The 12,774-nt window shown below is 49.1% G+C and overlaps 1 protein-coding gene and 1 long non-coding RNA gene across 4 annotated transcripts in view; one reads left to right on the plus strand and one right to left on the minus strand.

The window, feature by feature from the left end:
* Nucleotides 1–12,602, plus strand: part of SLC8B1 (solute carrier family 8 member B1) — a 30,735-nt gene extending 18,133 nt beyond the window's left edge. For 2 of the 3 annotated variants that reach the window (XM_067700660.1, XM_067700661.1), the window contains exons 12-16: nucleotides 4,555–4,676; nucleotides 6,221–6,374; nucleotides 7,156–7,236; nucleotides 8,398–8,462; nucleotides 11,395–12,602. In XM_067700660.1, coding sequence (XP_067556761.1) covers nucleotides 4,555–4,676; nucleotides 6,221–6,374; nucleotides 7,156–7,236; nucleotides 8,398–8,462; nucleotides 11,395–11,592 — 620 coding nt within the window. In that variant the 3' untranslated portion in view covers nucleotides 11,593–12,602. The remainder of the gene's footprint in view (nucleotides 1–4,554; nucleotides 4,677–6,220; nucleotides 6,375–7,155; nucleotides 7,237–8,397; nucleotides 8,463–11,394) is intronic. The other variant, XM_067700663.1, reaches the window with a different exon arrangement.
* LOC137203816 (uncharacterized) lies at nucleotides 4,859–8,536 on the minus strand. Its single transcript, XR_010933303.1, has 3 exons — nucleotides 7,128–8,536; nucleotides 6,830–6,937; nucleotides 4,859–6,354 (listed from the first exon to the last, which is right to left on the minus strand). It is a non-coding gene; the product is annotated as an uncharacterized lncRNA (long non-coding RNA).
* Nucleotides 12,603–12,774: the final 172 nt, after the last annotated feature.

The following is a 12,774-nucleotide window of genomic DNA, read 5'->3' on the forward strand; positions in this document are numbered from 1 at the left end:
AGCTCTTTTTTTTTTTAATTTATTGGAAAGGAATCTGTATCACTTGCATCAGTAGGAAACTGGCATCATTTCCAATGCATTTAAGGTATTTAAATTTGTTACAGTGAGAGAATTGAAGAAGGAATCCGTTTCCTGAGATGTGATTCTATGATATTTAGTGTCTTGTCCACCTGCCCCAACACCATCTAGTGGTAGCTGGTCCAGGCTAATGCATTTGTGACCCCGCTTCTGGGCCGAGCACTGGATGGAACCCCCAGGCTGTGGGAGCAGCACAGTTATGCATGATGTACATAGCAGTTTATGGTAAAAATGGGTCATTTTAATACACAGTACTCAATAATCCTGTAAATGTCCCATTAAAAAATGTCAGGGAACAGTTCAAGTAGAATTTCAGCTTTGGGTGCTGATGGTGAAGCTGAAGCTTCTTCCCTGAGTCTTAGGGAGATGTGTTGTCCTTCTTTTCTGGTTTACAAGACCAGAGTAATGAAATATACTACAAAGCCTCTTCATTTTAGGAGATTATTTTCAATGATGCCGATTACTGGTATTAATACTAGAATTAGAAAGAAGTATAAAATAGATGCTAGCTTTCCAATGATGTTGAAGGGGTGTTCTACAGGTTGTCCTCCAATTCATGTTAGTGTTGATAGGTCTGCCACTAGTACTCAGTACAGACACTGACTAAGAGGTCAGAATGTTGGGCTTCCCTGGTGGCGCAGTGGTTGAGAGTCCGCCTGCCGATATGCGGGGGACACGGGTTCGTGCCCCGGTCCGGAAAGATCCCACATGCCGCGGAGAGGCTGGGCCCATGAGCCATGAGCCTGCGCGTCCGGAGCCTGTGCTCCGCAACGGGAGAGGCCACAACAGTGAGAGGCCCGCGTACCAAAAAAAAAAAAAAAAGAGGTCGGAATGTTATGCTTCATTGCTTGGATATGTGGAGTATTGGGATAAATGCTAGGATTAAGATTGAAATGACGAGGGCTGGGACTCCTCCTAATTTGTTGGGGATTGATCGTAAGATTGCCTATGCGAATAGGAAATACCATTCTGGTTTAATGTGTGGTGGTGTGTTGAGGGGGTTTGCTGGGATCTCCTAGTAAGTTGGGTGAAAATAAAACGAATATTAGTAGTGCTAGAACTAGTAGTAAGGCACCTAAGATGTCTCTAATGGTATAGTAGGGGTGACATGGAATTTTATCTGTGTTGGATGAAATTCCTGTGGGATTATCAGGTACTGTTTCGTGAAGGCATAGCAGGTGGACAGCTGCTAGTGCTGTGATGATAAACGGGAGGATGAAACGGAAGGCAGAGCCTCGTGAGAGAGTGGCCTTATCTACAGAAAAGCCGCCTCATTCATTCGACACGTTCTGTCGAGCGTATGGGATTGCCGAAAGAAGGTTGGTAATGACTTCTCCGCCTCAGAATGATACTTGTCCTCGTGGTCATACATAGCCTGTGAACGCAGTGGCTGTAACTGTGAATAGCAGAATAATTCCACTATTTCATGTTTCTAGGAAAGTATAGGACCCATAATATAGGCCATGTCCTCCGTGAATAAATAGGCAAATAAAGAATATGGAAGCTCCATTTGCATGTATACACCGAGTGATTCATCCATCATTTACGTCTCTGCAGATGTGTGTCACTGATGCGAAAGCGGTTATTGTGTCTGATGTATAGTGTATTGCTAGGAACAAGCCTGTCAGGATTTGTAAAATTAAATACCTACTAGAGAACCAAAATTTTATCACAATGAAATGTTTGATGGGGCTGGAAGATCAATGAGTGTGTTGATAATTTTTATTAATGGGTGTGATTTTCAGATGTTGGTCATTAGTGTTCTTATAGTTGAATAACAAGGATAATTTTTCATGTCATTGGACATGGCTAGATTCCATGTAAGAATGATAACATACATTTATTTTGAGTACTATTTTTGTGATTAGTTTCGTGGGGTGTTCTTCAAAACTTTCACCTATTAATGGAGGACTTGGGTTGATTGTGGGTGGTGGTGTTGGTTTTGGAATTCTGTTGAATGTTGGTGGTTCGTTTTTAGGCTTAATGCTATTTTTGATTTATCTAGGGGGAATACTGGTAGTATTTGGTTATACAATGGCTGTGGCTACTGACCCTGAAATTTGGTTTCTTTTTAACTATTTTTATTTATTTATTTTTTATAAATTTATTTATTTATGGCTGCATTGGGTCTTCCTTGCGGTGCGCAGGCTTCTCATCGTGGTGGCTTCTCTTGTTGCGGAGCATGAGCTCTAGGCGCGCAGGCTTCAGTAGTTGTGGCTCACGGGCTCTAGAGCGCAGGCTCAGTAATTGTGGCGCACGGACTTAGTTGCTCTGCCGCATGTGGGATCTTCCCGGACCGGGCCACGAACCCGTGTCCCCTGCAGGCGGATTCTTAACCACTGCGCCACCAGGGAAGTCCCGAAGTTTGGGTTTCTAATAAGACTGTTTTAGGAATACTTCTCTCAGGACTGACTGTAGAATTTTCAACAGTGCTATATGTTTTAAAAGACGAAGAGGTGGAAGTTTATGTAAGTTCAATGGACTAGGAGATTGGGTTATTTATGACACAGGTGATTCTGGCTTTTTTCAGCGAGGAAGCCATAGGAATTGCAGCGTTATATAGTTTTGGTACTTGACGGGTGATTGTTACTGGTTGAGTACTGCTTATCGGTATTGTGGTTATTATGGAGTTTGCTCGTGGTAATTAAATAAAATTATGCTTAGAGTAAGGGTAATGAGGAATGATAGGACATATAGTGTGATTAGACCTTTTTGGTCTGAATCTAGTGTAGAGAAATTTTAATTGAATAAGGGAAGTGGTTTTTGGTAAAACTCTCTCTAGTCAGATTAGGTCTAGGAGAGAAGATGCTGATTTTTGGCTTGTTGATAGATTTAACTAGGGTGGTACGCGGTGTATGATAGTGGGAAAATACCCTACAAGTTTGCAGAATTTGAAGGTGCTTGAGGGGTAATTAAATTTTAAGTTTTGTGTAGTAAGATTAATTTCACGTGCTAAAGTTAAAGCCTAGGACAGTCATTGTCAGGGCAGTTAACGTTAGGTAGAACTGTATGGTTATTAGGGGAACTGAACGTTGCTGGAGATAATAAATCCGGCAAAAATGCTTCCGGTTAATAAGCATTTGATAGAATTAATCAGGAGCGGGTTATTTTCATTGATTAAAGTTAAGGCGGAGAATCGAGGGTAGAGATAGAGAGCCCTGCCTGGGGCGGGGGGGGAGGGCCGTGTCCACCAGCCAAGCCTCCCAATCTCACTGCCAACCTCCATCCTCCCTCTCTAGGCCACCCCCAGAGCCATCTTTCTAAAGTGCCACTTTTCACATGTTGTGGTCACTCCTCCACTCTAAGACCTCCATGGCTCCCGCGTACCTCTTGGAAAAAGCCCATGTCCTCCAACTATCATTCAAGGCCTCTGAGACCCTGAGCCAACCACCTTCTCCAGGCCTTTTTCTGCTATTGATGACACGAACTTGCTCAATTCCTTCCCACCCATCTCTTCCCTCTTCCTGTAGAACCCTTGTGCCCCTCTCTGCTTATGACTCAGCTCACATCCTCAGCATGCCAAGAAGTCCTTCCTGACTACCCCATGCCCCAGCCACCTGCTGAAATTCCTCTAACGCAGGAATGGGGAATACAGAGAAAGGCCCTCTCACCCAGGCGTCAGGTTCCAAAGCCAGCTCTATAAGTAAAAGTCACATCCGTCAAAATTACCCCCTGAAATTCTCCCACAGTGTATTGTGCACACAATTTTATATATTCAGCCCCCCCGTGTAATCCTTATGCCCACTGATGTTTGTGAGCCCATGAGCTAGACTAAAGAAAGAACAAAAGGAAAGTCCTGTTACGTGTGCCTGGGCAGTTGAACCATCTATTGCCTTTGAGACTAGTGGTGAAAGGATGGTATGTGGAGAATTCTAGAGTGTTCTGCCTGCCTGCAGGGTTTCCTCCCTTCGGTGTTTTTATATGAAACCTCTGGAACCTTCGTAACTTTATAATGGATTGGTTTGTGGAGTAGACTTCTCAGGAGAGCCAGGATCAGTGGCTAAGGTTGTATTTGACTGTACAGTTCATCTCATGGAGTGATGCCCATCCATTGGTAATGCCTGGCTGGAGGGTGCTGTCTTGAAGCTCAGTTGGACCAAAGCATCATGGTTGATTAGTGATGTCTGCCATGGGCATGGGAAAGGATAGTGGTGGTGAGTAGTCTTAGCCATTCCCATCCTAGCTCCACAACAAAAGGCTGGAGAGTGTTTTTCATGTGTCTGTCTTTTCTTTCCAATGTGAGTAGCTTGCGGGCAGGGGCTGTGTCTTTAATTTCTCTGTCTCCCTGAAGTGTCTAGGACAGGGCTGGGCACATAGGAGGTATCTACCCTATATCCAAACAACCGAATTTTATCTGTGGGTTTTATCCATGGGTCTCCCCTCCACAGCATCTCAGTCATTCTTAGGGGGCTTCCAGGAGGAGGCGCCAAGTTGAAGCCACGGAGAGTGCCAGCTCCCTTTCTCGTCCCTCTGCAGATGGCGTCTATGAGATAGGTGGCCTCTTTCCCGTCTGGGCCGTGGTGGTGATCGCAGGCACAGCCTTGGCTGCAGTGACCTTTTTTGCCACATCCAACAGTGAGCCCCCCAGGCTTCACTGGGTAAGAAACCTAGACTCTCCAAGCCGGGAGAGGGGACACTGAGGTCTCCTGGGCAGATGTTCTGGGACAATTTGGCCGCTAATCACTTCCCACCATGACAGGTCTTTAAAGCCACTTTTAAGGAGTTTTGTTACTGTTCAGGGTCCACTTCGTTTGGTAACAGCTTTATTTTATTGCGCTATAATTCATACACCATACAAGTCACCCGTTTGAGGTATACAATTTAATGGTGTTCATTATATTCAGAGAGTTGTGCAACCATCACCACAATTTGAGAGCATTTTCATCACCCCAAAAAGAAACCCTGTTCCCAGTAGCAGTCACTCCCCATCCTCCCCACCATCCCCTGGCCACCACGAGTCTGCTGTCTGCCTCTCTAGATTTTCCTGTTCTATATATTTCACATACATGGAATCATACAATATGTGGTCTTTTATGACTGCCCTCTTTCCCTTAGCAAAATGTTTTCAAGGTTTATCCATGTTGTAACATGTATCAGTACTTCATTCCTTTTCATGGTTGAATACTATTCGATTATACAGATATAGCATATTTTGTTTATCGATTCATCCATTAATGGACCCTGGGTTTTTTTCCCACTTTTTAGATATTATGAATAATGCTGCCATGACCATTGCTTTAAATTTTTTTCTGTAGAAATAATTCTTTCATTTCTCTTGGGTGTATTCCTGGGAGTAAGTAGAACTGCTGGGTCAAATGTGAACTGTATGTTTACCTTTTTAAAGACCTACCAGACTCTTTTCCACCATCCTAACTAGGAAGCACCTGGGTTCCTAATAATCACATTCCAGTGATGGATTTGTTTGGTCTTTGGGGGTGTTTTTTTCCCATTCTCTCACCTCTGCAGGATGTTAAAAAAATTTTAGGTAGTTTGTCCAGAGACCTTTTCCTCAGAAGTTTACTTAATTTTTTTCTTTTTTTTCCCTAATTATTGCTTTTAAAAATTCTAGTTTCTATTTTCAGAAACTCTGAATGGATGTACCAGCCCAAAGGAAGTTGAATTTTCAGCCAATTGATTATTTAGAGAAATGGTCTTAGGCAGTGTTTCTTACTAGTCTTTGAAGTACTGACACATGTCCCAAGGTGGATGCACCTTGAAAACATGATGCTGAGTGAAAGAGGCCAGTCACAAAGGACCACATATTGTGTGAGGCCATTTCTATGACATGTCTAGAATAAGCGAATCCAGAGAGACAGAAAATAGGGGAGTGATTGCCAGGGGCTGGGAGGAAGGTTGGGTGGGCTGGGAAGTGACTGATCACAGGTATGGAGTTTCTTTTTCTGGTGATGAGATGGCATTTGGTCCATAGACTAGAAATCTGATGAAAGCTATGGTGAACTCCTTTTTGACAAAATGGTAATATTGATCTAGCATTTTATTGAGCACGTAATATATGCCAGGCTCTAACTGCTTTGCATCTACTAACTCATTTTATGCTCATGACAACCTCACGGAGTAGGTACTGTTATTGTCCCATTTTATAGCTGAGGAACTAAGGCTGTGTCCCTGTTCCCTCCCCCAGCTCTTTGCTTTCCTGGGCTTCCTGACCAGCGCCCTGTGGATCAACGCAGCTGCCACGGAGGTGGTGAACGTCTTACGGTCCCTGGGTGTGGTCTTCCGGCTGAGCAACACTGTCCTCGGGCTCACGCTGCTGGCCTGGGGGAACAGCATTGGAGGTGACTTGGGGCCGGGTGGGCTTCTAGAATGAGCACAGCTACCTGCTTTTTGCTCCTCCAGACAGAATTGCATGTGGGTAGGGGCGTCCAGTGCATCTGCCCTCAGCAGGTGGTCAGTGCCCGTCATTTTGGAGTGACCATCATTGGGCATCTGGGTGGGATGGCCCGGAATGTACCTGAGCCGGGAGGCTCTGTAGAAGCCCCCAGCCTCTTCCCCACTCTCTGATGCATGGACACTCAGTGGCTCCCCAGACTTCAGGCAGGACATGGAGCTCATTGCAGCCAACCAGGAGGAATGTGTCCGTGGGTGTGCGACATGGGTGGGCATTCACTCATACATACAGATATCCTTCTCTAGCTAGAGCTGCCAAGTAGGGCTGCTCAGGTTGTACACTGCCCAAGAGCATCCTGACAAGGGATCAGGGGGCCCAAAGTCTAGCTCTCCTTCCACTCACCTTTTTGGGCCCCTTTTCCTCATTTGCCCCGAGGTACTGTGTGTGCTAGCAGCAGACGGGACATGGGTGAAAGATTGGTGGTGGCACGTCACACCCTCAGAGTTGCCCCTGGTGGAAAAGAGGCAGGTAGAAGGAATTAAGAAGGGAATTGTGTCTTACGGGATGATGTGGCCTCCCATAGCACCCAGCCAGCTAGTGCCAGAGCCAGGCAGACCTTCATCAGTGTTTGTTGACTGAATGACTGTGGGTAGAATGAAGGAGTGAATGAACAAGGAGGGCTAGGGGAAGCCCTGCACACCTCAAGGCCTTCTCGTGTTTCCACGCAGATGTCTTCTCAGATCTCACGCTGGCCCGCCAGGGCTACCCGCGGATGGCGTTCTCGGCCTGTTTTGGTGGCATCATCTTCAGTATCCTTTCTGGGACCGCCCTGCCCTCAGTGCTGGGAGCCGAGGGTGTGCTCCACGCCCCCCCCCCCACCCCAGATTGGCTTTCACTGGAGCACCTGGGGCAGGTGATGCATCTGCTTGAGCCTCAGCTTCTTCATCTGTAAAGATGGGGATATTGAGAGGACTGATCTCATAGGTTGTTATAAGGATTGAATGAGGTGACAGAAGTGCTTTGCACCTGGCAAACAGCAGTGATGGCAGACATTCGTCTTGTTAGGGCAGAGGTATTATTAGTAGGTGCCCACGCACTAAGCTTGTGGAAGACCGCTCCCTCTTGCTTACAGATGTCATGGTCTGTAGATGTCAGGGTTGGCAAACTTTTTCTTAAAGGGCCAGAGAGTACATATGTTAGATTTTGTGGACCATAGGATCTCTTTTGCAGCTCCTCAACTCTGCTGTTGTAATGTGAAAACAGCCATGGGCAATACATAAACAAATGGGCGTGACTGGGTCCCAATATAACTTCATTAATAAAAGCAGGCCTTGGGCCGGATTGTCCTGCAGGCTTTAATTTGCCACCCCTTGGTCTATATAGAAAAGGCAGGGTCAGGCTGCCTAGGGCTGTGAAAAAGACAGGGCTTTGAATCTCGACAGTCTTGGGTGCCAGTCTTGGGTGCCGGTTTCAGCGCTGCCGCACGCCAGCTGTGTGACCTGTGTGCAGCACGTTTCCTGCTGTCTGTCACTCCCGGTGCTCACTGTCACCCGCTCCTGGCTTTAGGGCTGTGGCTTCTCCTGACCACAGCCCTAAAGCCAGGTTGGGGTGGGAAGGACGGAGCCCTGGCTGGAGCAGTGTCCCCTGAACAACCCCTAGGGGTGGCCCCGAGACATGCTCCGTCACCAGTCTCCCCAGTGGACCGTGGGTGGTCACTTCACCTCGCATCCCATTTCTCCATCTTACCAGGTACCAAGCGTTTCTGTCACCTCCTGCGATCCTTACAGACTGAGGCAAAATGTGCACTGGAGACTCTCTTAGAGGCGCTAAAACTGAATAAGGTCTCCTCAGGTAGGGTGGCTTTTGGGGAGAGGGGGAGCACAGCCAGAGATCAGAAAGAAAGCCAGTGGGCTGTGTGGTCGGGGTTATGCGGCGTTATGTTCTGGCAAACTTCCTGAGCTGGGCTGCAGATATCCTGGTGGGCGTGGGGCTGGGCTGCCTGCTCCAGATCTCCAGGGGCCACGTGGCGGTGGAGGTGAGTGGCCAGATGCTTCTGCAGGGGCCTCCTCATAAAGCTCTCTTCTCCTCCTCCCCTCTCCTCCCCCTCCCTCCTCCTCCCCTCTCCTCCCCCTCCCTCCTCATCCCCCTCCCCTTTCCCCCTCCTCCTCCCCCTCCTCTCCCCTCCCTCCCCCTCCCTCCTCCTCCCCTCTCCTCCCCCTCCCTCCTCATCCCCCTCCTTCCCCCTCCTCCCTCTCCCTCCTCCCCCTCCTTCCTCATCCCCCTCCCTTTTCCCCCTCCTCCTCCCCTCCTCCCTCCTTTCTCCCCTCTTCCCCTCCTCCCCCACGCCCTCCTCCCTCCCTCTCCCTCCTCCTCCCCTTCCCCTCCTCCCCCTTCCCCTCCTCCCCTTCCCCTCCTCCCCCTTCCCCTCCTCCCCTTCCCCTCCTCCCCCTCCCCTCCTCCCCTCCCCCTCCTCCCCCTCCCTCCTCATCCCCCTCCTACTTCCCCCCTCCTCCCCCTCCTCCCTCCCTCCTCCCTCTCCCTCCTCCTCCCCCTCCTCCCGGTCCTCCTCTTCCCCCTCCCTTCTCTGGACCGGAGACCATTCACATCTCAGTAGATGACACTTACTGGGGAGAGGACTTGTCTACATTTGCGACATGTCTGATGTATAGAATATCTTAAAAACATTTTGCATATGGGGTTAAAAAAGGTATTCCTTGCAAGGTCACAGAGTAATTAAGATGTAGCTTTGAGGGAAAGGGGCGGGAAGGCCCAGGATTGGGGTCTTGGTCTCATCACTGAAGTCTCTTGCTATGAGACTTTGAATGAATCAGGACTCTGAGGATCTTTGAGCCTCAGTTTCCTCACCTGTGAAATGGGATTGATGCCCCCACCACCAGCACCACCACCACCACCACCAGCTTCCTGGATAAGCAGACATGAGCTACGGGCCAGGCTGAACACCTCTCTCACTGCCTGGGGTGAGAGAGAATGTTGGCAACAGCCCAGAAAGGGGGGATCTCCATAGATTTGGAGAAGTTCTGAAATGCAGTGAGCAGCAGAGTTTCTGTGGGTTCAAGGGCACCCAGGAATTTCCTGGGAGCGCGTGAGACCTCCTGACCCAGGCATTCCAGGGGCTGGGGGCTGGAAACCTGCATTTTAAACATGCTCCCTGGGGACCGATGAAGGTTAGGACACTTGGAAACAGGTTTCCAACAAGGTTGAAAACTCAAACACTACTTCAGGGCAGGTAACCAAATCTTGTGGGTGGCTCAGGTGGGCCTCCTGTGGCCAGATAATCCAGCATTTCTAGAGAAGAAATCGAGATTCCTAAGTGAACTTTTCTCTTTGGAAATGGTGCGCAGGGCCAGCAGCACCCCGTGCAAGGCAGGGTCAACCTAGATTCGGGCCCCAGCTTTGCATTCCCAAGGACTTGGATTCAGAGGCCAAACCAGAGAAGGATGGAGACGGGGAGGGGATGTGGCCCAGCGGATGGTTTTAAGGCTAATCGCGTGGAAGCACTTGGAATGTGCAGCTGAATGATGGCGTCGTTAATGGGAACAAAGTCGCCCACCTCTTTCTCCAAGAGGCAGCTAGTTGTTGAACAGATTCTTGCGGCTGACTTGTAATTAACTGGCAGCAGGGCGGCCTTTCACGGTGGCCACGCCCATAAGCAAATAGCTACTTACGCTTGAAAAGTTTGCTTTTCTAAGGGGTAAACACCCTCTGTCTGCAAATTTTGTTTATACTCTTCAGGGGTTTAATAGGTTCCTTTCATTCTCGATTTTCAGGCTCCTGATAATGAGGCTTTAGGGGTTGGCCCCCTGAGGGCCCTACTTCTTTTCTCTGGCTCCTTGTGGAATGCGTGTGTGGGGGTGTGTCTGTCTGTCTGCATTCCACTGCCTTTGTGATCCTGCTTTTAATTGCATAAGACATAGGGCATCGTGAGAGGTCATCATAGAAGGATGTCCGTGGCATATGGTTGGCTGAAAAACAGGTTGCTCTTAAACACACGTACCTATTGTATGGTCCCATTTGTGGTTTCAGAATGGATGGACAGGCCTGTATGTGCACACGTGTACCCACACATCTGTGGGTACACGTATCACTGTATGGGGAGACAGGGTAGGGTATGAGCTTGGACTTCGGACTTGGGCTCTGTCACGTACTACAGCTGACCCTTGAACGACATGGGAATTAGAGGTGCTGAGTCCCTGACACAGTCGCAAATCTGAGTACTGCTATCTCTGCCTCAAAAGCAAAGGAACTGATAAATGACTGACGGGGGACAGGATGCCGAAAGAGTTTGCATAGAGTCACGACTCAAACCCTAGCTCTTTCGATTCCACGTACTGTGATCTCTAATTCAACACGAACTCCCCCCCCCCCACGCTTAATTTAAAGATCGTGAAGTGAAAATACAAGTACTATAGTTGTTGAAAAAAGTCCGCATATAAGCGGACCCATGCAGTTCAAACCAGTGCTGTTCAAGGGTCGGCTGTACTGGTTTCCTCACTGTGGACTGGTAGCTAAGGTGGGTGTAATATACCTAGCATAGCACCTAGGGTTAAGTCTTCCATATATGTTAGATAGATGCTAACTAAATCTGAAAGGGAGAGAAGTAGGAAGAGGACAATTTCATTGCCTTTTATTCTTCTGTGTTGCTGGAGAATTTTTCAACTACTGCATGTAATATATATATGTATACATATATATGCATATTTTTATATATACATACGTATCTACATATACATATATATATATATATAACCTATATGAATTAGTTTCCTGGGGCTGCCATAACAAATTACCACATACCAGGTGGCTTAAAAACATTGAACTTCAAGGTGCGGGATGCCATCCCACTGGGCAGGCCAGAAGTCCCTCCCTGGCCCCTAACGAGGGGCCCTCACACCTCAGTTGGACTGTCGGCTGCAGTGACCCAGCCTCTCTCCCCGTGTTCCCCGCAGCTGGAGCCTGATGGACTGTTGGTGTGGGTCTTGGCTGGCACCCTAGGCCTCAGCCTCGTCTGTTCCCTGGTCTCGGTCCCACTGCAGTGCTTCCAGCTGAACAGAGTTTACGGCTGCTGCCTGCTTCTCTTGTACTTGACCTTCCTCCTGGTGGCCCTGCTCACTGAGTTTGGAGTGATTCACTTGAAAACTGTGTGAGTGAAGCTGTGTCGGGGTCCGCCTGGTGGTCGGGAGGTGTCGCTGCAGGCGGTGAGATGGAGGATGAAGTTTCTTCGTTCGAACCCGCTCAGGCGAGCGTGGCCAAGGCCGAGACCGTGAACGGGGTGTGCGCTCGTGGGGCTGTGCTCTCTGCTAAAGCTTCCCAGTCGCCGCTGTGTGCAGTTAGGTCAGCTAAACCTTGTTTCTGGGGCTGCGGAGGCTGGGCTTCCCTGTGGACAGAGTTCCAGGCAGCAGGTAGACTTCCTTGCGTTATCTCCAGAGCCTCTTGAAAGTTGGGGTCTGGGGCGAAGGGGATGCCTGGGTGCCTTCCAGGCTGGAAGACCCCAAAGAGTTCAGGGCTGGAGACAGTTGTGGAGGCCCAGGCCCCTCTCCACAGTCACGCCCTGTCGCCTTCCTGCTGCTTCTCTCAGGGCTGCCAAACCCGTGTTTAGGGAGTCAGGGTGACTCGGACCTGGCAGATAGAACGGCTTGTGTGCTGTGGGCCTCGGGCCGATGCGGGCTGAGTTCTAGAGCTGCGCTGTCCAACAGAAATAGAATGCGAGACATGTACCTAATTTTGAATCTTCTAGTCGCCACGTTAATAAAGCCAAAAGAAAAAGGTGAAATTAATGATAATATATATCACTTCAAGATAGCAGCCAGTGGCACTGGCCCACGAGTGGCTGCCGTGTCGGACAGCACAGCTCTAGGCTGCCTCTAGAACGGTCTGCTGGCTTCAGAGGCTTCCCCAGACGCAAAACAGGAGCCAGTTTGACTGTGCCCTGTGCCTACCTCAGGGGGAGCCCTGGGCTGGGGCTGCTTTGCCTGCGAGCTCCTGGGAGGGTGATGAGCGCTCCCGGGCGCCTTCCTGCTGTCAGCCAGTGACCCGCCTTTTCAATAAGCAGCGCTTCTGTTTGCTCAATGCCTTATGCCGGCAGTAAAGGGACTCAGTTGTCTTTTTTTCCAATGAAAAAATTATTAAATGTTTCAAGTAAACAGAAAACAACATACAGCCGGCTGTTACTGGTTCTTCCTAACCTGGGTCAGGCTGACAAGTGGCCGGTTCCAGGGCCGAAGGCGCTTGGCCCTGACGGATCTGGACTTGGCGGCACGTCTAGGGGTGGGGCTGAGGTGGGGTCAGGAATGGGCATGGATGGGTCCTCTCCCTGTTCCCCACGATCC

The sequence above is a fragment of the Pseudorca crassidens genome, chromosome 12 (assembly GCF_039906515.1).
Source record: "Pseudorca crassidens isolate mPseCra1 chromosome 12, mPseCra1.hap1, whole genome shotgun sequence".
Taxonomy (NCBI): domain Eukaryota; kingdom Metazoa; phylum Chordata; class Mammalia; order Artiodactyla; family Delphinidae; genus Pseudorca; species Pseudorca crassidens.